Source organism: Numenius arquata, chromosome 4 (genome assembly GCF_964106895.1).
Source record: "Numenius arquata chromosome 4, bNumArq3.hap1.1, whole genome shotgun sequence".
In the NCBI taxonomy this organism is placed as follows: Eukaryota; Metazoa; Chordata; class Aves; order Charadriiformes; family Scolopacidae; genus Numenius; species Numenius arquata.
The window spans coordinates 56,055,121-56,079,704 of record NC_133579.1 but is presented as its reverse complement, the minus strand read 5'-3'; the positions used below and the strand labels follow the sequence as shown (position 1 = coordinate 56,079,704).

The window sequence follows — 24,584 nt, the reverse complement described above, 5'->3', positions numbered from 1 at the left end:
TTCCTCCTTTGCAGTTGCTCCTTTTGCCCCAAGGGGTGGCAGACACCCTGAGGCTACCACTCCACTCCTGCACGTGAGAACAGGCAGGAGTAGGTGGATATGAAAAGCCTGACTCCCACCCACCTCTCCAGCACAGTGGCTATCACTGAACTGAAGTGCAGGTGGAGGCTGACCAAAGAAGTACACAGCACAGTTATGATCTGCTCCTTCCTCCACATCATGATCTAATCTGGAGTTGGATTAGATGACTTTCCCCGTATCAAAAGGCAAGTCTGGGTTAGAACTGGGAAACCATCTAAGAATTGGATATTGGGGCTACTGACCACACACACATGCACGTACGCACATCTCTCCAGCAATGCTAGGTCAGAAGAATATATACATAGCAGTCAATGAACTATATATATGTGTGTGTTAGTATGATTCAGTGCATTGGGGGCAATGGCGAGTTCTAGAAAAACACTTAGATTTAAATGACCATTAGGCCTTTCTACCTTCCTCATGAGTAAAATGCATGTTTCATGTTTTTTCTCAGCTTACTCTACTTGTATAATAAACCTTCATTCCATCACCACTACTTTTTACTATAATACATAGGGTAAACTAGGGCACCTCATGACACTGGGATGTGCAATACACAATCGACAGAGCAGTCATCTGAGCTGAATAGTCTGAATACAAGTAAAAAGAGCAAGTGAGCTTAAACAGTAATATACCCCAATTTACAATATAAGCAGAACAAGTAAAAATATTGCTCCCCATCTGATCTTTTTTTTCCCCTCCACTACTGCCGTGCCTGTAAGATTGGCTTGGTAAACTGGATGCACTGAAAAATAAGAATTTTGCCTCTTGGAAGCTCATAAAATGATACTAGAAAAAGTTTTCTGACGGCTGATCCACACAGACTGCAGTCATTAGACAATTTGAACGGGTAGACCAGAGAACCCCTTCACACAGTTGTGGAGAAAGAAAGAAATAGCCACTTCACATATCTCAATGCTGCTTCTGAAAATGAGGAAGGGGAAAAAAGAAAGGAAAAGAACAAAAAAAAAAGGCAACATATTAAGAGTCTTTGTCACTGTCCATTGCGCCATACATATCTGCCAGCTTTTTAAACCGCGGCCCCCAGTCACTGAGGTAATCGTAGTCCTGATCTCCATCCGTAGTCACCGACTCCAAGGAGCTGAGGGACTCGGCCACAGAACCATTACCTTCATACGCGTAGGTTGCTAACGAGTCATACGGGGGTGCCGTTGGATCTGTATCATTTTCCTTTAACCTTTGGTTAATGAAATCTCTGACATCCGTGTTATCTCGTGCTGTTGCAGTCCGCCGTGGCATAAAAAGTGTTTCCGGCACAATGTCTCTGCGCAATTTATTATCGTCCATGGCTTCGGGATTCCTCAGTGTGCCGATATCGAATGCCTGGGTGTCTTCCTCTCCACCACCTTCATCATTATAACTGACAATGTTGTCTCTGATGTCTTCTTTGGAAATAATCAAAGGCTCTTTTTTCCGCTGCCGTCTCAGTGCTGCAAACAGCACCACTGTAACTGGAAACAGAAATAACAGGGGAAGAGAAAGGGAAAGGTTAATCCCTAACTCTATTAAAACCCAGAAGAAGTAAGTGCTGCGTCTCTGCTCGAATTCGAAGTTTTAAAAGATGTTTTGCAAAACTGCAAATGCACACGTCAGGTTTTCAGACTGTGCTTGCTCTGCCTGTGAGTGAGTACCTTGGGAGATGAAATGGCTGGATATGTACTAGAAGAAAGGAGACGTCAAGCTTGTAAGAAGCCAAGTGGAGTATCTTTTTGTCAGTAGGCACATTTTTACCCAGAGTCATACAGCAATTTTGTTGCCTTGAGAATAGAACTAGTTTCATGAGAGTTGGGAAGGGAGAAACACTTTCTCAAAAATAAGTAACACCAGGCGTTAGTGATTTGAACCCCAGGGATGAGATGCAACTTGTGCTATGGACAAGGCTAGTGTGTACTGGGCTATGATAATAAGTTAGCAAAACTGCATTTCAAGATAAGTAAATCTATCCTCCTCTGGAAAAAAAGCTTGGAATATGGAGTTCATTTTCAACCAGCACAAAGTCCAAGTTTTATTAACTTCCCTGGCATGTTTTTACAGTGTACATCACCTTAAAAAAGTACATGGCTTAAATCTTAGGCTGATGAGATATGGTAATAGTTTTATTTAATCTGCAAAAGGCATGACATTTCTCAAACAGATAATTTTATGCCTTTCATTCTAAAGTGTGTGTGATATATAAATATGAATATATATAATTTATTTGGAGAACAGGAACACTTTCCAAGGCTCTGATCCAAATTTAAATATTTTTACTCAATAGTGATCACCGGTACTGTTGGAGAAGTCGGTACAGAGGGTGGGAGGAGGTATTTCAGGAAGACATTTTTCACTATGAGACTGGTGAGACACTGGAACAGGTTGTCCAGAGGAGCTGTGGATGCCCCATCCCTGGAAGTGTTCAAGATCAGGTTGGATGGGGCTCTGAGCAACCTGCTCTAGTGGGAGGTGCCCCTGCCCATGGCAGGGGGGTTGGGACTAGATGATCTTTAAGGTCGCTTCCAACCCAAACCATTCTATGATTCTATAGTTCTATGTTCAACGTGTTATTTCCTTTAGAAGCTAATTTCAGATTTCTTAGCTGGCTTCTACCTTAAGATGGTAAATGACTGAATATTTACAAATGAACAGCAGCAAGGAGCCAGGATGTATACTACTATCACTGTTGCTTTCATAGTCTGAGGTCCACAGTGTCCAGTATTTCAGCTCTGCTGTGCAGACTCTGGGAAAAGATGTATCTTGCTGTCTTTATAGTTCTTTCATAGCAAAGCAAAGAAAATCAGAAAATGCCTAAACCCATTGATATGAGATGATAAAGTGGTTCAAAGTTATCTTTCATGTCAGCTGTATTTATAAAATGGTGTGTGAGTCAAAGCACAGTAACTGTTAAAGACTTTTTTTTTTTTCGGGCAGTCCCTTCCTCATTTGTAACTCTGTTAAGGGCTATGCCAAGGACTAAGGACATCTCCAAAACAAGATTTTAGCCCATTGAAACTTGTCTTTCTTAGCTTTCTTTGACAGACAAAAAGCTGATTTTTTTTTTTTTTTAAATGATGGACTCCCCTGCAGTACAATCCTACAAGAGCAAGATGCTATCTGTAGGTGTCCTCAAGCATGTTGTGGAAGATTCTCTTCCTCTCCATTGATGAGAGGGATCCCAAAAACACAGAATAAAGCAGGAAAATGCTCTAATTTCTGCTGTGTCTTTAGCATAGGAATAGTGTGAGTAAGGGAGAACATCTGTTAATACGAGTTGAAAGGAAGCAAGTGAGGGGGTGAAACTGAAAGAATTAGGAGAGCTGGTTAAAATGGTAAAAGCTTCAGGCGCTCTCCCTAATGACGAGGATTTACTTACAGTGTCCCGTAAGGGTCCTAATCTAAGTGATGTTTCTTTGTGTTGCTGTGCAAAAATACATTAAGAGAGAATTCTCTTCCTTAAGAGCATAAAGTTGTGACACTACGTGGGAGGATTGGAGACAGGTCTATGTGACATAACAGAGATAGCTGGAGAAAATTTTGGAGAACTTGAAAAACACAGCATCAATTTTGAAGGGGCTTCCATAATAGCAACTGGTAGAATGATCTGAAGAAGTGTAGGAATGATAGTTTTTACACGGAAGTTTTGTTGAAGTATCTCATTAACAAAAAAAGGTATTACACAGAATATGAAGGATAAGACTTTGATAATCATGTCACATCTCTGATACTTGGGTTTTCTTATTTTGTGCTGAACTTGCAGGCAAAAACCCCCAACACATTAGAAGTTATATGTTAAAGTACATCACCTTTATTTGCATGCCAGTGTTTAGCAGTATCTGAGGCCTCCTGATAAGCCACTAGACTTACTCAAACTGCAAATAAACCTAGAAATTTACAGGCACTTTTTGTTGCCTCTAAATTTCAAGTTGTGGTTCAGGTCTGCCCAGAGTATTGTTTTTCACTCAGTAGTGGTTACACATGCAAACCCTGCAACCAGCCTGAAAATAGAAAATTATATAGCTGAGTTAATTGAAAATCTGCTTATGGTGCATGGTGGCGTGAGCAGTAATTGACATAAAGTGCTGCTTAGCACACAGAATCAATTATTTTCGATTGACATAAAACAGGAAATCGTTTAATGTCAGATTGATATTAATGAGCACAGTTGTACTAATGAGTGCAAGACTATCTGCAGCATTAGATTTCTTTTTCTGGTAAGGAACTTGATACAAAGTGAGCTCAGCCCTTAGAGGCAATGATACCATGCTTTGAAAAATGAATTTAATGGTGAATTAAGGGTAAGATTGTTATTGTGGTAATCTTTTCTGAAAATGGGATAGTGCTTATTTGGGCAAGCCATGATTATATTGTTAAAGTCTGAGAATCACAACATGGTCTTTGACTCATCACTGGAGAGGGAAATTTTGTTAATAGTAAAGATCAGGATGATTCTGCAGTGGGGATGAGCATGCCCAAGGAAGATAAGAGTATGGTAGAAAGAACTGGAATCATAGAATCATAGAATTGTCTAGGTTGAAAAGGACTTTTCAGATCATTGAGTCCAACCATCAACCTAACACTGACAAAAAACATCACTAAACCTTGTCACTAAGCACCACAGCTACCCATCTTTTAAATACCTTTAGGGATGGTGAGGATCACTGAGGAAACACTTTCTCCCTTGCTTTACCTTACTGCTATAAAATTGGTCTGACTCCCTTCTTTCCTGGCCAGATACAAAAGGTGACTAATAACATCTCTCTGAGAAATGCCTGTGTCATATTGTACCGATCTCCTCAGATGAATAGGCTATCGCTAATGGCTGAGGGACAAATAATCTCTGCTGTACAAGGGTGGAACCTGAGTGAGAGGAATGTGAGATGTTGCAAACTGTCATTTTTATAAAAAAAAAATGTTGACCACCTGTAAGTGCTGTAGCCAGATCTGTACATCCTCCACACTCAGGATCCAACCTCTTTGTATTCACAGGTGTCTGAAAGGGAGGACCCTGGTACTTTTGATAGAGTACTTTAGTAGTCACCCCATTTCAGCATCATTTTCCAGCAGAACAGAAGCACTGAGACTTGTTTCTCCCCAATTTAGACACAGGAAGTTAATTGCTTAAAACTAATCTAAGTTATCTGGCCTTCTTCTGTGGTCAACAGAAAGAGACAGACATCTGCAGAGGGTGATTAATCTGGTCCATCTCAGATACCAATAAAGGGATGGGATGAATGGAATGTCTCTCTACAGGTACCTGTCTCTTTCCATTGACCAGAAAGTGAAGCCCACCTGTCTCTTCTTGCTTGCTTGCTTGCTTGCTACCTTTTAGGTAACAAAGATTAGATAGGATGTGTTCTATACACCATATCATAGCAGTCCTCAGAGAAGGAAATACAATAATACAATGGTAGGGTAAGACAAGGATGTCTTTCCTTTGCTCTTGACCTAGCCTTGGTATAATCACTCGTAGCAATGCAAAATAACCATGAAAGGAACAAAATGACTCTGAGCTACTTACCTAGTAATATAATGATACAGAGAAGAATGGCGATAAGAGCCCCAGTGCTAAGACCAGTAGGATGAATCAAGGCTTCTGCATTACAGGACAGCATCTTTCCTCGATGGTCACAAGCACATACTCGAATAGTCACTGTTTCAGTGCTGCTCTGGATAGGGTAGTCGTTGTCTGATATTACCACTGGCAAGAAGTAGGTACTCATTTCATGCCGGTTATATCTGGTTTTTCGTGTAAAAATCCCTGCTGTGTTGTCTGGAAACACAAAGCATGCATTAAATCTTCATCTGAAGACTGAAAGCAAGGATGAGATAATAAAGAAAATTCTTCCTAGAAATTCACCTCTGTTGTCCTGTAGTGTAAAGTTTGAGCTGCTGGCTGCCTCAGGAGCTAAGGAGAATGAAAACTGATGTCCGCTGTAAGAATCATCTTTATCAACAGCACTTAATGTTTGTATCAGCTGAAACAATAAGAACAAAATTATCTTCAAAGTCAGTGGACTTTATGCTTATTTATGTACTCTAGAACTGCAAAGCAATCATTGTATTCAGTTTTTTTCTTCTGTTTTAAGGCAGCTGGTGCTGCTATGGCAAACTTAAGAAAAGTGATCCATGTGTTGCTGTTTATGTTTAGGATCACCATGCTATTGTATCCCATTCCATCAGCCAGTAACATAATGAATTTGAAAACTGGCAGGAAAATCATGTTGAATTCAAGAACAGACTTGGGTTGATGCCACTCCAGACAGGTAGGAAACCTTTGTATGTGACAAGCAATAGACGTGAAAGGTGACTCTATATTTATCTACCCAAATCTCATGTCACAGGAATTGTTTGCATGAATCTTCCAAATTATCTGCTACTTTGAACCATTTAGTAATAGGACAGGTAGAGCGAGAGTTAATTAGCGGGAAATAGCTATATCACAGACAGAACCTGTAACAGTTACGGACCTGAAACTGTTTTTGAAGGAGACAGTGGAGGTGCCTGAATAAAGCAAAGAATCACAGAATGTAAATGAAGCAGGGATAACAAGGTGCAGTACAGAACATAACAGTGTAAAACATACTGTCACATTAGCTGAAAGAATGCTAAGTGTAATCAGATACTGTGCAGCCACTGTTTAGTTTAATTTTGCAAAACCGACAGCTTGATGCAATGCTAAGTATACCTCTTGATGAGGTGATGCAAGAGTAGTAGCAAAACTCAATTAATTTGGAATATTTTCTTAGTACAAGCAGGCAACACACCTGTTCTGCCTTTGCATTTTCACAGACGAAGGTCTCGTAAAACATGGCAAACTCTGGAGCGTTGTCATTTACATCCAAAACCTTAATGAACACTGGGACACGGCTGCTTTGTTTTGGGTTGTCTGAAATGATAAAACCAGAAAGAATAGAGATTTTATTTAGCCCAGCTACTGACTCAGTGCGGGAGAAGAAAAGACATACTTAGGGGCTCATTGCCTTCATTTCTCTCGTTCACAACACTCCACTTATATTCTGCTGATTTCTGGGGAATGTGTTACGCAGTGAATTCCACAAAATCACGCTGTATTATCATTACTTTGATTCTGTGTAAGCTATAAAGTTAAGATTGGGTAGGAATTCAGGATTTACAAATTCCTTTAAATGCTCCAAATATGATTATGAATGTATGTGTGATATATATATAAAAATATAATGTTGGAATTAAATTAAACCTCTTTATTAACCTGACTGATACAGCTTGGTGGCAACAAAGTTTCTAGGGCATATTCCCTTCCTTAACTCTGAAACAGGAAGACTGAAGGTTGAATTGAGTTAGTTATTTCCCTCTCCACCTGTTATATGTAATATTCTGTCCTCTACAAATCTTGTGACACAGTTTCTTAAGCTACCACGATTACCATTATTTCATACAAATAGTAACTGCATCTGTGATCATAGATAATTTTTAATCTGTTGTGAATTTATTTGGATGATATTCTAGCGTTAACACTAAAATGTATCAGCTGAAGAACATAAGCACTATACAGAATCTGCGGATCCCCATATGTAAACATTTTTTTTCCCTATAAGGGAAAAAACAGTCCCTATAAGGACTGTATAGTGCCAAGAGATTGAATTTGGCAAGGGTATTCCTGAACATAAAATACTGATGAAAATATTGTAATCTTTCTAGATAAAAATAAAAAAAATGTGGAAATGCACCACATTGTATAGACCATTCCTTTTCCTGTTGGACTATTGGTCCTGTTGGACCTTTCTTTTCCCTATTGAGAGGAGACAGACTTTAGTCATGAAGATACACAAAATAAGAAAGAAAGGCAACAGGCAGCAACCTTGCCTAGGAGCCACGAACGGTGAAATAGGCAAGATTCTGAGGCAAAAAGTCACATCATAACAACCATTGACTCCTAAAACGTACAAGACCTGCCCCCCAAACCAATTTGTCATCACCAATTAAAAGGAAACCAAGAGACATTCCCAGGACTTGATCTGTGTCCTTTGTGCTCCATACTACCCAATAAGGCATCTAGGCCAGGTCACCCAGATGCACCCACCTCAGCACCTGGGAATGTGTGGGTGCTACAATGTGAGAGAGTGAAATCTATGAAGAGTGTGATGAGTGAAATTAGTTTCATTTAAATAAATAACTTCCCCGTTCCTTTCATGAGGGCTCACACTGAGTTTTGCTATGTTGTATTTTTTTTTCCTGCCTGTGTTAATATAGTTTATTAATGCATTTTAACCTATGATTCAAGTGAAAAAAATTAGTGCAATAAAACATAGCAGATCTAAGACTGTGTATGCTTCTACAAGCATTCATTATAGTAGCTTGTTGAGTTAGGCTTTAATAAAAGTCCTATTACTGTGTTTATCATACTTTTATAAATTTGAAAATGTCTTCTCCAAAATTGGCACTGTATATTTTTATTACAGAGCTCAGTCATTTGGACAAAATATTGTGCTTTAAAGCTCCACAGTCCCATTGAAGTTAATATGATTCCATTAGGCATAAACCACTTTCTAATATGAACCATTGGGCTAAATTCATTCAATGTATAAAATAACAATTTATGTATAATATAGACTAGGCTGAATTCTATGCTAAAATACATCAATACAAATGTTGAATTTTTATAATAGGCAGAAATAAAAGGTACTCATTTGAAGTTGCAGGACTATTGGCAAGACTATTTTATAAGGGCATACCTTTCTAACAAATACATTCAAATATATTGGCAAACGTGTTTCTTTTCCTCTCAAGGATTACAATTGTTTTCTTTCCTGCTTTTTGAAACATGAACTACATATTTTCATTTTACTCCTAAGTGCTTAAGATCCTCACAATTTAAAATGGTACTGTAATGAATAAAAGCTTCATAAAAACTCTATGCTCTATGGACACGGGCCTTTTTTCTGATTTACTGGAAATGTAAGTTGAAATATATGTATGCATCTTGGAGGTTTTTTTGTCATCTTTCAAATGTTTTTTTGCAAAATAATCGATGTAGGCTTATTATATTTGCAAAATAATTGATGTTTACATTATCCTTTAATTACTGTTGGGCTCCATCTTCAAAAAAAGATCCACAGACTCAACAAACCACTTTTTTTTTCTGAATAAAGCCTCAAAGTCCTGCCAATGTTTGATTTACCCTTAAGTGTTAAGTAAATAATATTTAAAAATACTCTGGGAATTCTATCCAGTAAATCAGCTGTAATTCTGCAGCTGTGAATCAGTATCCCTGTGTACTGACTTTTATCGCCAGTTTGCCTTCTGACCATGGCAGATGTACTGACCCAGTGTTTCACCAACTATTTGTTTTAAACATTCACATCATGATTCTCCAGGCTGCCGAGCAACTGCAGCTCATATTGGTGAAAAAGAACATTAAAAAATGGAGCTACCTAAATTTACTGATGATTTGAGACAATTAAAGGAAAAACAACTTCTGTATTTTCATTCTTTTTTCTACTGTAAAATGAAATCAAGAAGAGTTGTCACTGAAAAGTTGTTTCTCTTTAGGACTTTATAATTTTTTTTTCTTTTTTTATATCACAGGGAGCACCTATCCATCTGAATACATATCGTGCCTGTAACTTGACTGGATATGTCTTTCAGATTACTTCAGTGAAGCATACCTGGAGTTTGATGTGATGGTATGTCACTAGAGAAATCAGCGGTTAGCTGGAATTTAGTGGAATGGGACTTTAGCTAGCCTTACTAGAAATTACTGGTTTTAGCTAAGAGCATTAGGCAGTGGTGCTTTCCAGTCTAGTCTCTAGAGACTGAAATTAGTGAGGTAGCCTGGATCAGACCAAAGCTTCTTTCAACAGTAGCTGCATTTCAGCCAAGAAAATTGCCTTTGGAAGGCATCTACCCCAGTTATGCCAAATTTGGTCCAAGCTCAGTGAAACAGTAGCTTGTTGCAGCCTGGAAGGATTCAAACTAAAGAGGATTGGTAATTAAGACAGAAGCCTGTGTCAGACACAAAAGGTTTAGCTGAGAGCGTTTGGTCCAGTAGAAGGTCCGTCATTAGGGGGGAAGGCAAAGAATTAAACGAGCATTTCATATAGATGCTAAGTTGGTTTTCAGATAGTATACCCTTTTCTATACTGTATATTATTTCATCTCTGCTGGGATCAATACAACTGTGCCTCCTAAATGTTACTGCTATTCTTTCCTTTCCAGGTGTTTATTTTCCCCCTCCTCCTCTGCCCAGGAGCTCAGTCTGTAGTGTACAATTCTTGACCCTAGATCACTCCTTCAAAACTTAACAGAGATACAGACACCTAACTAACAGGCAGCCAGAAGTCAGAGTTTGGTGTGCTGAAATGACATACCTAGCATTAAAAGGTGAAAGCTTTCAAGAGAGAGAGAAACCTATTAAGAAACAGCATTCCTGTAAGCTCTAGCCTGCTACTTTTTTACATAACCCCATTTTCTTGCCTCAATAGGATTGTTTCACATCAGTTTTCACTTTTAAAATGACTTACAGAATAAAGAAAGCTGGAGTCAAGTACTCCTCAGTTATACTCTTCTCACTGTTCAGCAGCTGCTTGGGTCATAAACACATATACACAACATAAGAACGTAGAACTTATGTTGTCTTAGATTATATTTAAAAATAAAAAGCCATTTAGCCTCCGAGTTGCACTAAGACTTTCTGACGGTCATAAAAGTGGTGTTTATATTAGATCTATCTAACATCCCACCATGCTTCACAATCATAGTCACTGTGACTCTGTAAAAGTGAAAAAAATTGCATTCCCTAATACTTAACCATGTCCCATGCTTTTAGTTAATGTAGTAACTAAAATTGTCCGTTAAGGCCATCTAGCATACACGTCCTTATCCAGGTCCCTGGCATTTCAGCTCCTAAAATGACCATGACTGGTATTACCACAAGTTTACATCTGAGCAATCCTAAAATAAGTGACAGACTGATTTGTTACTATGGCTTGTAATTTCAAAGGACGCTAAAGAAGTTAAAAATGGAAAACCTTTAAACTGCTTAAGATCTGGGCACCTAGCTCAGGCCAGCCACCTTACTCTTACTTGAAAACATCGAACCTTTGCTATATTCAGTCCAGATCAGACTGAATTCAGCCATGGAACACAGTTTGGTTTTAAACCATCTTTCCTCCTGCATACCAATTCATTCAGAATTCAACAATCATGCTTGAAATCAAAAATGGCTGTTACTGATTAGAAAATGCAGAATTGTTACCTTTCTTCCCTGTTCAGCTAAATTACCTCTTCATGAACTCTGTCCTTAGTAAACATAAAGCTGCAGACCACTTCCGCTTCTTCATTAGTATTGAATGGACTATCCATATAACCTGACATCTGTCCAGCCGTGCTTTCCACGTGCTCGGCTAGAAGGCTAAATTCATTACATCAGGGACAGCAGTGGTATTTAGGTTTGACTTACTGATCTCTGCTGCTATTACTGTAATGTTGTGCCATAGCAGTGTTTCCCGGTCAAGGGGTTTTGAAGTAAATATCGAACCGTTTCCTGAGTTGATGTTGAATACTCTGTCCATATCAGTGTGTCGATCTACAGAGTACCTGCAAATACAGAGACAGGGGTTAGGAGAATGCTTTCCTTTTAATTTCTATGTTCTTAAACCATTTTCTAAGACTAGACATCAAACAGCCAGTAAATGGGTTGCCTTTTGTTTTCAGCGCAGGCTTCAGTCTTCACACAAAGAGCTAGTTCTGAGCTACTGGATAATGACACATTGGAGGTTTGATTTAGAAGGTGGAGCATTGCCACTGAATAAATGAATTACTTCAGAATTTACATACCTCTGAGAATCATCAAAGCTTTGTTTTTAGTGAGAAATGTGAAGTCTGTGTCCTGAAAGATATGAAGTTTATTTTAAGACTGAGTTGGCTTTCCCGTTATAAAACCCTCTTTTTATGGTTTGATATCTCAACTGTTCCAAATAATTTCTGATATAAAATTTGACAGCTGGGGTGCATTTCTGCCTTTCACTTCCCAGTGTTTAAAAAGATTGCCCCCCAAAACGGAGTCAGCATGGAACAGAGATTCATTATTCCACGATACATATCACATAAAGCTTTGCTGTAATTAATTAAAGCTAATATGCTCAGTCCTGCTTGATGGTATCTAGATATGAAAATGAATGCTAAGAAGCTCTGGAGGAGCTCAGACCTAAATATGGATTTAAATTTTCAACCTGATCTTTTGCTTTTTCTGCTGAGCGGAATCCAGCTTTAAAACCAGCACTCTCCAGTTCACGGGAGAGGGTGCTACCGCCCCGATCTAAGTGCTGTGACTTGTTTTCATCTCTCATGAAGAGAGAATTCTTGCATAAATTACGGAGGTTTTGACGGAAATTTATCTCTGATGTTGCTAAAGCAAGAATGCGATTGCATTATTCTGAGCTTATTTCAAGCCCGAATGCGTGCTGATGTACCACCCAGGACGGAGCCTTAGGAAGCCCAGCGTGCTCCTTTGGTCTCTTTGCAGGCCACATCGATGCAGACGAGGCAGCCACTGCTGTCCCTTGGGTCCAGACAAGGATAAAGATACGGCTGAGCTGGTATGCAGTCAGATGAAAACTGGGCCAGGAGAATGGCTGGCAGAGTTTCCTGCCACTATAGAACTGAAGAGGCAGAGGCTGAAGAAAAATTTCCATTCCCTGCTCTGCCCTAGGAGCAGCTGCGTGACATGTCCCTTATTCTGCACAGATTTCCCACTGCCTGTGCAGTGACTCCTAACTTCTGAGAAAGATCTTGCATGGAAGAAGGAGGGAACAGCAGAATCCAGTTGAAACGTGATTCTGACAAAGGTTTAAAATGAACTAATTTGCTAATTATCTTTCAACTGTTTTTTTTTATTATTATTATTTTCAATTAAAATAATGGGATACAATATCCACAGAAAATTGGACTGTTCCTATACTAAAATGAGAATTTTAGTGTAGTCTAGCTTCCTAAACAAAACTATAGCAAGCTTTCATTATTTGCACTAAATTGTTTTTCTTTTTCCACATTAAATTCCAATGGAAACAACCAAATGAGGATCAAAGGTACTCGCACAAAAAGCTAATGTTTTTTTGCTAGGCCTTGCACAGGCACACCTTGCTAGTTTTTCAGGAGTTGATTTAGTTTGTATTCATTGCTGTCACTTGACTAACAGTACCACAACTTCAGCTGCATGAAGTCAGCGGTGGTGTCACTAACCTAGTTCCTTTATGCAGCATTTGTAACGTCCCCATCAGCTTGAAAAGAGTATGTGAGAAGGTATGTAACGCACAGCCCTGACTGATGGGGCAGCTCCAGCAAGCTGTGTTGTTTTGTCCAAATCTAAATATGACATGTGAATTTGTTGACTTAGCTGAAATGTTTGATGGAAACAAGTTTATACAAACTGGTCTGACTCTTATATTTTGACAAAGTAAGTATCTGATATGGTAAACATTTCATTTTAACTTTCATTCATTCAGGCTTTTATATGATATTATGTTGGTATTTTGTGAATTCAATTATTTTTCAGATATTCTGTAGCTCATTTCCATATCTCTCTGCTGAAATACTTTGGTATTTCCATTTTGCTGTAAATCTATATTTTGCATTCCTATTTGAAATGAAATATCAGGATTTTCCATGGATTAGCTGTTCCAACCATCTGTAACAGTATGTTTCAGGCTCTTATTCAGCAAGATATTTAACTCAGCAACTAGCTTGAGGAATGAGTTGTCCATTTGTTGTTTTTTTTTTCTTCAATTACGCTTTCACTCATCCTTCATATTGTGAATGGACTTAAAATATCGTACTGCCTTAGCAAATTTTAATGCCTTGGCATATTGTAATCACTATCTTTACTTTGTAAGATTTCCCAAATTCAATCCGTGGTACAGTATCTGTAAGAAATGAAAAAAAATATTTTCTGGACTTTTTCACTGAAGACTTCTTCAAGATCTTAAGAATTTTAAAATATAAGTTCTTGTAAAACTGTGTGTATATTCAGTCATTTGTACAGTGGAAAGTTAAACTCACAAAACCCCCCAAACCAAGCAACCCAACAAACAACCAGGGAACAGCTTCTTAATGATATGTTAATTTTATTTCTTCATATTGAAAATACATACAAGGTCAATGCAGTTAAAGTATATTCTAATTATACCATTAACCCTGGTCCAGAAGGATGATTTTAATAAGCTAGACTGCCACTTCTGTTTCTCAGTTTGTGTAATCCAGTCTCTTTTGATCACACTGTTAATTATGTTGAATTGGTGGTGATTCTGACTTATAGATCATAACCTAGTAAGAATTAACCAGACAACATCAAACTCATTTTTACATTTATTTAATGAAATTACTGGTGTGTATTTGTCAGATTTCAGGACTTCATCCTTTTCAAACCTTGAGGAATTGGCAAGCTAGGAAGTTAAAAGGTATCTATGTAGATTTCAGCCCCTCCTTGTACACAACAGGAAGAAAGGGAGGGTGAGAGAGAGAATCTAACACATGCAAATGTGTTGTCAGTAAAATACACAAACAAAATTAAGCCTTACATTTGTTTGCAGATCATTTTCATCTGGGATACTTTAGAAAATCAAATCACAGCAGGGAAACAGTTCCAGTGACTGATGAACTTCATTACGCCTCTGAGGAGTTACTATAGCAAAAAAACTCAACTAGCAATTTAAAACGATCTGATGTACAATACAGCAGTGCCAGCTGAAGCATTATTTTTTTCAGTATGCAGCGGTTCATAATATTTCTGTTTAGATCAAACACAAGCAGAATGTAAAACTTTTTTTTATAATGCAGCGGGACAGTGAAGTGTTACTCAGGACTGTCTTAATGTTGCTACGTATGGATGTATGTCCAAATATAGCCAAATAGGTATTGGTGTATTTTTGTATTTACTTTATGTCATGCCACAGACAAGCTTATTTATAAGGGCTGGACTGATGAAATACAGCTCTACTCATGCTCAGGTCATGAACGATTATGCACTCTTACAACCAGGGCAGATATCCACTTCATATTTTGCTATTGCTTCATTGTCTTCTGGTGTTCAGCAGCTTGCTGTCTAATGTAACCGCAAATCAGGAAGATTTGTGGGTCAGGAAGGGATGTGTGCCTGAATTTTTCATAATGCATTTTCATAATGATATTGTGAAGGTTTCCTTTAATGGAAGATCAAAGGGGCTTTCATCTAACAGGGTTAGGGCTCAGTTTGTTTAAAAAGAGAAATCTTCACTCGAGTAGAGGAGAAAATGGAAGGTTTTCATTGTAATATCAAGTGTCTAAAGATTTTATTTTTAACCGTCAAGGAAAATTGACAAGCAAGTGACAACTCATATATATACAGTCTAATTGCATCTTTCCCGAAGCTCAGAGTGAAAATCGGATTTAGCATCTCTATTGCATGATTGAAAAAAAAAATATCACTCTGTCAAAAAGGTGCGGACTCAACCCATGCCCCTAAATTCTAGGAAATACCCAAGATATTAGCACCATAAAATTACATTATTGCAAGAAACATCTCTCAGGCTACTGCTCTCTGCTGGTTTCCTTCCCTTCTTAACTGATTTTCATGTTTCTTCTTGCTGTGTTTATTTCTATTACTTTAACCTCTTCATCATTTTTCTTTTTCTTCTCCTTTCACCTTGATTGTTGCATGTTATTAGAGTATAAAGGAGACAAGTTTTCCATTGCACTGCATCAGTTTTGACACCTCTGCTAAATTTTGCCCAATAATTATCAGATACTTTAATATGCAAAATACCTATACTGTATTAAAGAACTGCCCTGTGAAAGATAGGTAAGTTTTAGCACACACATTCAATTAATAGAAAAAAGCCAGTAGGCAGTACTCAACAATGAACAGCATAATTCCTATCCACTGTAAATCACTTATAATTAGGAGCTGGTGCTGGTGTGAAATGCAAACGGTTGTAGTTATCACCACAGGGAAGCAGGGAAGCAGTCCCCTCACTCTCCAGTGCCGTTATATCTAATTTTATATCTAAAAAAGCAGGTTTGTATGAAGACTGGAAGGGGCCTGGGTGTCATCCCAACCAATTTTTCCTCTTCATGCTAGCATGCCCATGAAGACAAGCTATAGAAGGTGTTCATTCTGTCCCTGGGCTTCACCAAAGTATCAAAACATTATGTTGCTCTTTAAGTTACTACGCTTGGCTAGTTCAGAACTCCATATCATTGTTGCATGTCATGATATAAATAAAAGAAAACCTTAATTAAAATTACAAGGTTTAGTCTTGAACAAGAATTCATGTGCAGGGTATTGCATGTAAACTGAAGACAGAGAGGGCTGCTGCCAGAAACTTTTTAGATTTAGTTTCTTCATCTAGGAAATTAAGATGATAATATTTACCCCTCTCACAAGATGAGCTGAGAGCTTAAAACTTACTCATGCCTCATAAACTTTGTAAGTATCTTGATGAAAGATAGTTGTTTGCAGAATGCAAAGAATTGATGGATTGGATTTTTATTAAACCTGCATTGTTCTATTTTGATCTTAAGGTTACTATTGCATTTCCAAGGTGCCCAACCCAGAGACATGCTGAAAACTGACCAGGATTTAATATTGCTGTATTTTTCATTTCCTCCTCTTACTGCCTTGTCAGTACCAATGAATTTTAATTAAAGCACACAACTATTTAGAAGTTCTTTTATATGCTCTACTTCAGTATGTTTTCAAATGTACTGAAAAAATGCGCCTGTTAATTTACAAAAAATGAAGGCTTAGGTTTAGATACTCCAACCTTAACATTTCCTCCACTTCCTCTAAGACTAGTTTATTGATTCATGGCAAAAGTAATTTGTGAAGTCCATGAGACTCATTCTTATCTTACTAGCCTTACACTGATACAAGTGACGTCAGAGTCCGTGTGTGCATATGAGCTACTTTTAAGGCATTTCCACTTGTAGTTTAGAGAAAGTAAATGTGACCTCTGTTAAGCAACTCTGGACAGATGGGAGACGAAAGGGCTGCTGAATCACTCCCCTGTAATATAGCCGAGAGGATGCACCTTGTTGCATTGGAAAATGTTAATGGTGGAAGGAGAGCACTAACATCTTATTAGTGCTCTTTTTGCAGTAAATTCTTCCATGGTAGAAATCAGTTACTGAAGAGGATAGGATATAATTCAAGATGCAAAGGCCATGCACAACACAATCACACATATCTAAATATGTTTAAGTGTGAGATATCATTTACCATCTACAATACTCCATATTTAAGCACACCTGAACAATTTCATTGCTAAAAGTGATTTTTTTGTGTGTGCTGAAATGAAAAAAACAAAATTAAAGCTGTAAAAAATTTATGCACAAGCTGAAATAGTCTATGCTTACTTGACAGGGTTCTTGGCAGCATCTGGATCCTGAGCAGTTACTGTTCCTATTACACTGTTTATTGGAACATCTTCTTTCACTTCCATTATGTATGCTGGTCTGCTGAACACAGGGGGTTCATCTACATCTTCCACCTGAATTCTGACTGTAGCTGAGTCTTTGAATGGCCCCAAGTAGAGGAATCGAGGGTCCACGTGAGTATTGGTAGCTTCCACTTTCAGAATATACAGGCTTTTATTTTCAAAATCCAATGCCTGGGAAAGGGAGAAAAAAAAAAAAAAAAAGAGTTTGAGAGGTCTGTGGGGATAGCTGTGGCTTGCAGCCAGATGAGCCCAGTGAACAGAAGGATGTCATGGAGAGGCCTGTGCTAGACAACAGAGACTGAACTGGAATTAAAATGCCAGCAGAAAGGAGAAAGACAGGGCTCTATGCTACTGATGATACGGTGTAGAAGAAAAACCCACTTTTGGGGGGAATTCTATGCCTGGAACTCCTGAACATCAATTTATCTTTCCTTTTCAATTAGTCTTAACTCTTCATGCCTTTTATTCTGTCATTTTTGACATTTTGATGTTTTCCTGTCTATTCCTTGCCCATAAGCACCACATACTAAAGGGGGGAGCAGACTTTCTAGGAGCTGCTTGTTTAAATATTGGCATTCCATCACTGAAATGAAACACTGTGACATCTGGTGTCTGGACATCCAGGACCACCCATCAAGGAAAACACGATTTTATGATAGCCTATGACTATATCACACTCTGTTACAAGAATGAAGAAGCAGCATTTAGCGACTCTTTGTTACAGTTCTTAGAGAAATGTGTGGAGAGAGTAGTCACCCCATTTTTCCATTATGTTGTAGAAGATTCACAGCTTCTGTTTGAAACAGACGGAAATGCAAACAGAGTTAGACTGATATTATAATCAGCCCCTGGAAGGCATCTCCTAAGAAACAAGTAATGACAGGTGTCGTACTGATATCAACAAGCAAGTGCATGTTCGGAAAATCTACCCAATGTCTATCTAGTGATGACTGAACTTGAACTGATGGAGGATGATATCTGTAACCTTATCAAGCTTGCCTGATAAACCACTGTAAACAATATTTCTCAAACTTTTTCTGACAGCCAATGTGCAACCTAGTAGATGATGTCCATTGTGATCCAGCAAGGCGGCTGTGATTTTTTTTCTAAAACAAAAGCATGCTGATGGATTTATTAGTTACATTTTTACAAAATGTGAGTCAAAAGAAATTTGTCTATGTACCTTAATACATTATAGCTATACAATTCAACACCTTCTGATAGTGCAAAACAGCCAATACTGATTATTTCTGTGGTCTTAACATAGTGCCTTCTAGTAAGTGAGCAAATTCTGTAAGCATCACGGGGAGAAAATCACAGTTGGATGGTGGTACCTCCTTGAGTTATTCTGTGGATATGTTCAGACTGTAGAGTTTTATCTCAGTCCTACCCCACTCTCTAGGTTATTTACTCTCTGAAGTCCTTTGAAATATGTGCATTGTTTTAGTAAATGAGGGTATAAGAGGAAGGACCCTAATTGCTTGTGCAAAAGAAACTTCATATAGCTATTAGAAATTCCTAATAGATAGCATTCAAACAAATAATCAACACATGTTGCAGCAAAAATGGAAAACAAATATGCGTTAGATAAAGTTTTGACTGGTATTTCAGAGGCTGGGATTAAGTGTGTTAGGATGCGTACCTTTTTGACAGTTATAATTCCTTCCTGTGTGTCCTTGTCTGTGGTAATTCCAAACATGTCATATCCATCCCCCTCGGTGATGCTGTATTCGATCTCTGCGTTTTCATCCACATCAGCATCGTTAGCTTTTATCCTGCCAACCGGTGAGTCAGGTGGTGTAGATTCAGGAGCTCTGAATTGGTATGTGCCTACACCAGACAGAGAAGGAAATTTTGTCAGTGAGTGTCATGGTACTTTGGACACCGTCTCTGAGCACACTGTCCAGGCTGGACAACCACAGACGAGCTAGCAAGTCGCTGTGTCTTCAGGCCTCCCTGGGGCAACAGCCTTCAGCTTTTGCCTTACTTTCATGTGGATAAAAGTAACTTATTTTTCTATTTATTTTCTAGTATGAAGGATGGGCATTTTGTTTTCCTACATACATATATCTTTAGCAACATATGTCCCTTTCTAGACATTATCAGGGTCTCTGCTGGCCGTATCAAAATTGTATATGAAAAATGTCTTGAGGCCAAAAGACAAATATTAAGAATTGCCAGAGGCCAATGCAGCTTAGTAACACTAAAACCAAATCCAGCCAAATGCCTATTAATAATGTGCTACACTGAATTCTCTTCTGAAAAAATCTACTTGGGGAATGCTGGCATTATGAAGCTGTATCTTTGGCTTTTATATTGAAGACACTTATGTCCAGAGATGTATAATTAACTCATTGGAGGCAAAGTGCTATATTTTCTCTTAAGTTGCTCTAATTTAAATGGAAACGCTTTGCCTGGGGCTTAGAACAGACTTTGAACTTAAATGACAAGTTGCTTCCAATAACTTTCCCAATGACTTAACCGCCAAAGCTCACTGATTTGTCTGATAGTATCTGCAATTATTTTCTCTAACAGCTGCTCTTGACTTTGACACACACTGATGCTGTGATACACACACATCACACACAGAGCAATAGTTAGACAAAGCAAAGAAGAAGAAAAAGAGAGAGAGAAGGAGGAAAAGAAAGAAAGAAAGAAAGAAGAAGGAAAGAGAGGGAAATAGAAGTGGATGAAAACTGAATCACTTTGAATCATTTATGGCCATGAGTGGTCATTAATAGAAATTACTAAGAGATCTGGCTCAAGTGATTCCCATAAATATCACACAGATATCTGCCAAATGATCTGAGAGAGGGGAAGCAAAATAGGCATATCTGGTTCATTTATGTATGTGCTTTTGTTTCTGTATGCAAAGAATATTGGAAAATCCATTGAGGCAAATGCTTCCTGGGTGTAAGTATTCATTTTAATAGAATTGCTCTTGGGATCATTTTACCTACTTAAATAAGTATGTTTCAAAACTTAAATATGTTAGATTAGAACAGGTATCTTAAAATGCAGTCAATGACAAGGTCTAATAGAAATAATATTGATCAAAAAATATACATTATATCAGTCAAAGCTATTTAATGGGCAGAAAAAAGAATGTTTCCGTACGTTAAATCACTTAGACTTTATACTGCAACTGGAGTAAAAATATTAAAGATATGTTTCCCAATTATTGCAATTAACTTTAGCATGATCCTATTGTTTTCTTGTGTGTTGTCTTTTTCTTTCTTAAAGGAAGTCTGATATTCAGTAAGTTCATGAGAGCAGAAACAATATCTGAGGTGAAAAAGAAAAAATAATTTTTTGTTCATTTTACATTAAAAACATAGAATGTAAATACTCCATACTCTGGGGGAAGCGAGGTGGATTGTCGTTTACGTCAGTCAATGTGATGTTCACAGTGGTGGTTCCTGATAATCCGCCCATCTGGCCTCCCATGTCCTTAGCCTGGATGACCACTTGGTACTGCTCCCTGTTTTCACGGTCCATGTTTAGCAAAGCAGTTTTAATAATGCCTGAAAATATGAAAATTAAAGAGCGGGAATTCACAAGTAAGGTACTGACTTTGATGGAAATTCTTATTAAAAAAACCCACAGCCTGAAGAACAAAACAATCTCTGTGTAATAAGTAAACTTCGCCCAGTACAAATATTTACTGCTATGAGATGGCACATTAAATTACAGACTTGTCATATCGTATCTCAGGCTGCTGCCTATGTGACAGACACAATATTAGTGGTATCCCCAGAAAGATGTTCTACCTATTTGTGAGCAGTGTTATTTTACATAACTATTTATCCCCTTTCAGTTCCATGCTAAATTCTCTCACTGAACTGGAAGTTTTCCAACTTTTCTCTCCTGTTCTGTCAATATTTTTATTTTGACAGATGTAGTGAAAAAAAACAAACAAAAAAGCTGAGTTCAGCAAGAGGCTGTACAACAACTTTAAATGGGAGAAATTAGTTAAGAAAATTGTGAGCATCCAAGCATGCACAAGTATATATATTTCTACTTATGCATTGATTAAAATGATTTTGCCAGTCATTTCCTTCTTCAAAGGCACAAATATCAGTTATGAGGCCAACTCCTATTGAAAATCAATCATTCAGATTTACCATGAAGCAAAATGTTTGCGTTCTCACTGGGTCTCTTTAGGCTAAGAACTGACTCCTTTGTAGGCAAAAGGGGTGAAATTCAAGCACTGAAATCCATGGCAAAATTCACAGCAGCTTCAACAGACTTTTTTTCACTCTAGGAGTCTGGCAATTGATTTCCATGGCAGGAAGATCAAGCCTGTGGTTTACCTTACTTCCCCTCTGTGCCCCATACAACCCTCTTGCTAAAAGATTATGACTAGTGAACTCCCAGCTACTTTATCCTTATTATAACTCGAGATAGAATGCCACATAGTCTACTGTCCAAGTCAGAATGAGTGCATAAGTGCAAAAATCCTTGCTTGCAGTATCTAATACTTTATGCTTGAAGGGAAGCTCCCTTTGATCTTGGCTCTCCCTCTTTTCAGAACTATGTACATTTTTTCACCTCAGGTTTTTCTTTGAGACGTCTAATCTCTCCCTCCTTTTCCCTGCCTGAGTCTCTAAGATTTAAGAAAAAATACTAAAACCTGATGAATTGTCTGGGATAATGCATTCCTTTCCTGTAAGGATGCTGAGGAGAACCGATTTCTCTACCTTCCAGCAACCTATCACAATATATGTTCGCATTCAAGGAGTTTCTTGAGATCCTTTGTTTCTTGTTGGAGAAGTCTGTTATAAATCTTGGGAAGAAACTATCTATGAGTCAGTACAGCAGATTCAGTCAGCCAGAATGTGTATGTTTTACATGCATATGTTCCAAAACTGTCTCTTATTCAGCCCATAAAAAATTCCAGTCACTGTGTATAATTTAAACATCTTCCAAAAACAGAACTCAGAAGTTTTTTATTCTATTTGTGATCTTCTAGTGTAGCGTAACAACCAATTTTACCTCTTCTATCATTATTCTTAATTAAGATTTCTTTCATAAAATTAGCATTAAAGTGATATGTTGCAGATGTACAGAAATTATAATTACTTTAAACAAGTTTTGAAGAAGCAGAAGGAGGAAAAAAAAACCCACCTGAACAAACCTTCAGTCTTAATTTAGCCATTATGAAGATCTGTGAGGATTAAGCACTTATTTCCACACCCACCTGTTTCTCATTTTCTCCTAAAAGCCAACCTATTTGGTTTAATTTAAGCATCTATGGCAGTCTCTGTACCCACTGCTTGTTAAAAATGATTGAAAACTGGTTCACATCCAGTACTAATTGTATTTATCAGACTTTGCTGGTAAGATTAAAATGGCGTAGGTGTCATGTTTACAGATGTATTGCTCTGTTAAGTTTGTCAGATTTTGCACTAAGATGTAGTCTTTTTGAAGGTTTTGTCTAATATGTCCTAGCTTGGCTTAGTATGTCATTTTAAATTACAGAAATTGTCACAGAATGACAGATAAGGTCCCCTGACCTGTCTCAGATTCAACGGAGAAATATGGTTGTCCCTGGAGAATGCTGTAGACAACTTTAGCACTGTTCCCATATGTAGGATCATCGGCATCAGTTGCAGTGACTTGCACAACAAAGGTACCTGCAATGATAAATTAAAGAAAATAAAAATCCATTTTTTTTTTTTTTCTCATGGCCAAGACAGTTTATGATGTAGAAAAGGCATAGTTGAGATTCAGGTCAGACTTGCGGCAAAAAGTTAGAGATATTCTTACTTTGTGGAAGTTTCTCTGTTCATAAAGGATATAGACACAGAACACAAATGATAGTTGGCTTATTCTCAGTTCATTAAAATACAGAGTTATTGATTGGATATGTAGATCCTTCATCATATTTCTTATGAAGGAATCAGAAACGTACCCTTCCCCAGATATTGAAGGCATTCAGAATTTCAATCTAGGTCAAGAATATACTTTTGAAAATTTACTCATGCTTGTAAGGTGTTTAACATAGGAATGTAAATCTGTTTTTCGTGTGTCTTCTGGGGAAAGAAATGATGTTTAATGCTAGGCAAAGTGTTAACAAACATAAAAAATGTTCTTAGGTTTTGGCATTTAAAACAGATTTGTGAATAAATTATTCACTTCACATATTAAAATGTGAATATTAGGTTCTCTCTTCACCAGACGAGGTTTCATCCATGTGACAAGTCCCATGAATGAGAGGAGAGTATGCCCCAAAGTCTTTATTTTCATATTGCTTGAGCTTTATTTTAATCTTGTTCTTGATTATGATTAATTAATGCTTTTCTCCCTGGATATTATTTCAGATTAGAAATGTGCTTCTTGCAGTTTAACCATCTATCACTCTCTGACAAAGAAATCAAAATGACCTCCCTAAGAATCAGAGACAAAGAATCAAAACCTGTCAACCTCTCTGGAAGAGATCCAGTCTTAAAATCATATTTCAAGGAAGTTATTTTATTTTCTTTTATTGATTGAGTCCTACAGCTTGATACATTTAGAATCAATAGAAAGATTTCAATGGAATTAAGTGGACTTTGGAGCTTTTTTCTTTTACACGAAAAGAGCAGCAAAGGTCATAGGAAGTTAATGACATATCTCAGAATCAGTGATGAGTTGACTCGGGTGACAGTTTTTGCTCTTGAAGTGTGTACAACCACTTCTGCACCCGCCCTTTTCCATTTTTTTTTCCCCTCCTGAACTAAAGAAGGGTGGCTGAACAAATCTAGGGGTGGTATGGACACAGTGAGGTGACCATGGTTTACCATATTACTACACTGCTACTAAATCATGTTAACAAAGCATATTAAATTCTTTGCAGATGTCAAGTAAAGCAGTTTAGCTCAGCTCACTTTCACTGTGAGCTAAACTAGATTGTATTAACTTGCATTTTTTGTGGTACAATAGAGGAAGTGGGTTTCACTCAGCTGTCACCTTTGATTCCAGCAAACTGTTGTCACTATTTTCCTGGGGTTAGGTTTTTTATTTTTAAATAGCTGAGGTGCTTTTACTCCAGACTCAAACAGCAGATGTCTGTAT

The 24,584-nt window shown here is 37.8% G+C and overlaps 1 protein-coding gene across 3 annotated transcripts in view; it reads right to left on the bottom strand.

The window, feature by feature from the left end:
* Positions 1–1,062: 1,062 nt before the first annotated feature.
* The window catches only part of LOC141463939 (cadherin-6), a 47,364-nt gene continuing 23,842 nt past the window's right edge, over positions 1,063–24,584 (bottom strand). Inside the window, exons 3-11 of one of the 3 annotated variants that reach the window (XM_074146635.1) lie at positions 23,045–23,164; positions 20,885–21,052; positions 19,171–19,358; positions 17,446–17,699; positions 11,516–11,652; positions 6,843–6,964; positions 5,936–6,053; positions 5,597–5,848; positions 1,063–1,553 (exon numbers count right to left, since the gene is read on the bottom strand). In XM_074146635.1, the coding sequence (XP_074002736.1) occupies positions 1,063–1,553; positions 5,597–5,848; positions 5,936–6,053; positions 6,843–6,964; positions 11,516–11,652; positions 17,446–17,699; positions 19,171–19,358; positions 20,885–21,052; positions 23,045–23,164 (1,850 nt within the window). The remainder of the gene's footprint in view (positions 1,554–5,596; positions 5,849–5,935; positions 6,054–6,842; positions 6,965–11,515; positions 11,653–17,445; positions 17,700–19,170; positions 19,359–20,884; positions 21,053–23,044; positions 23,165–24,584) is intronic. The other 2 variants (XM_074146636.1, XM_074146637.1) reach the window with 2 other exon arrangements.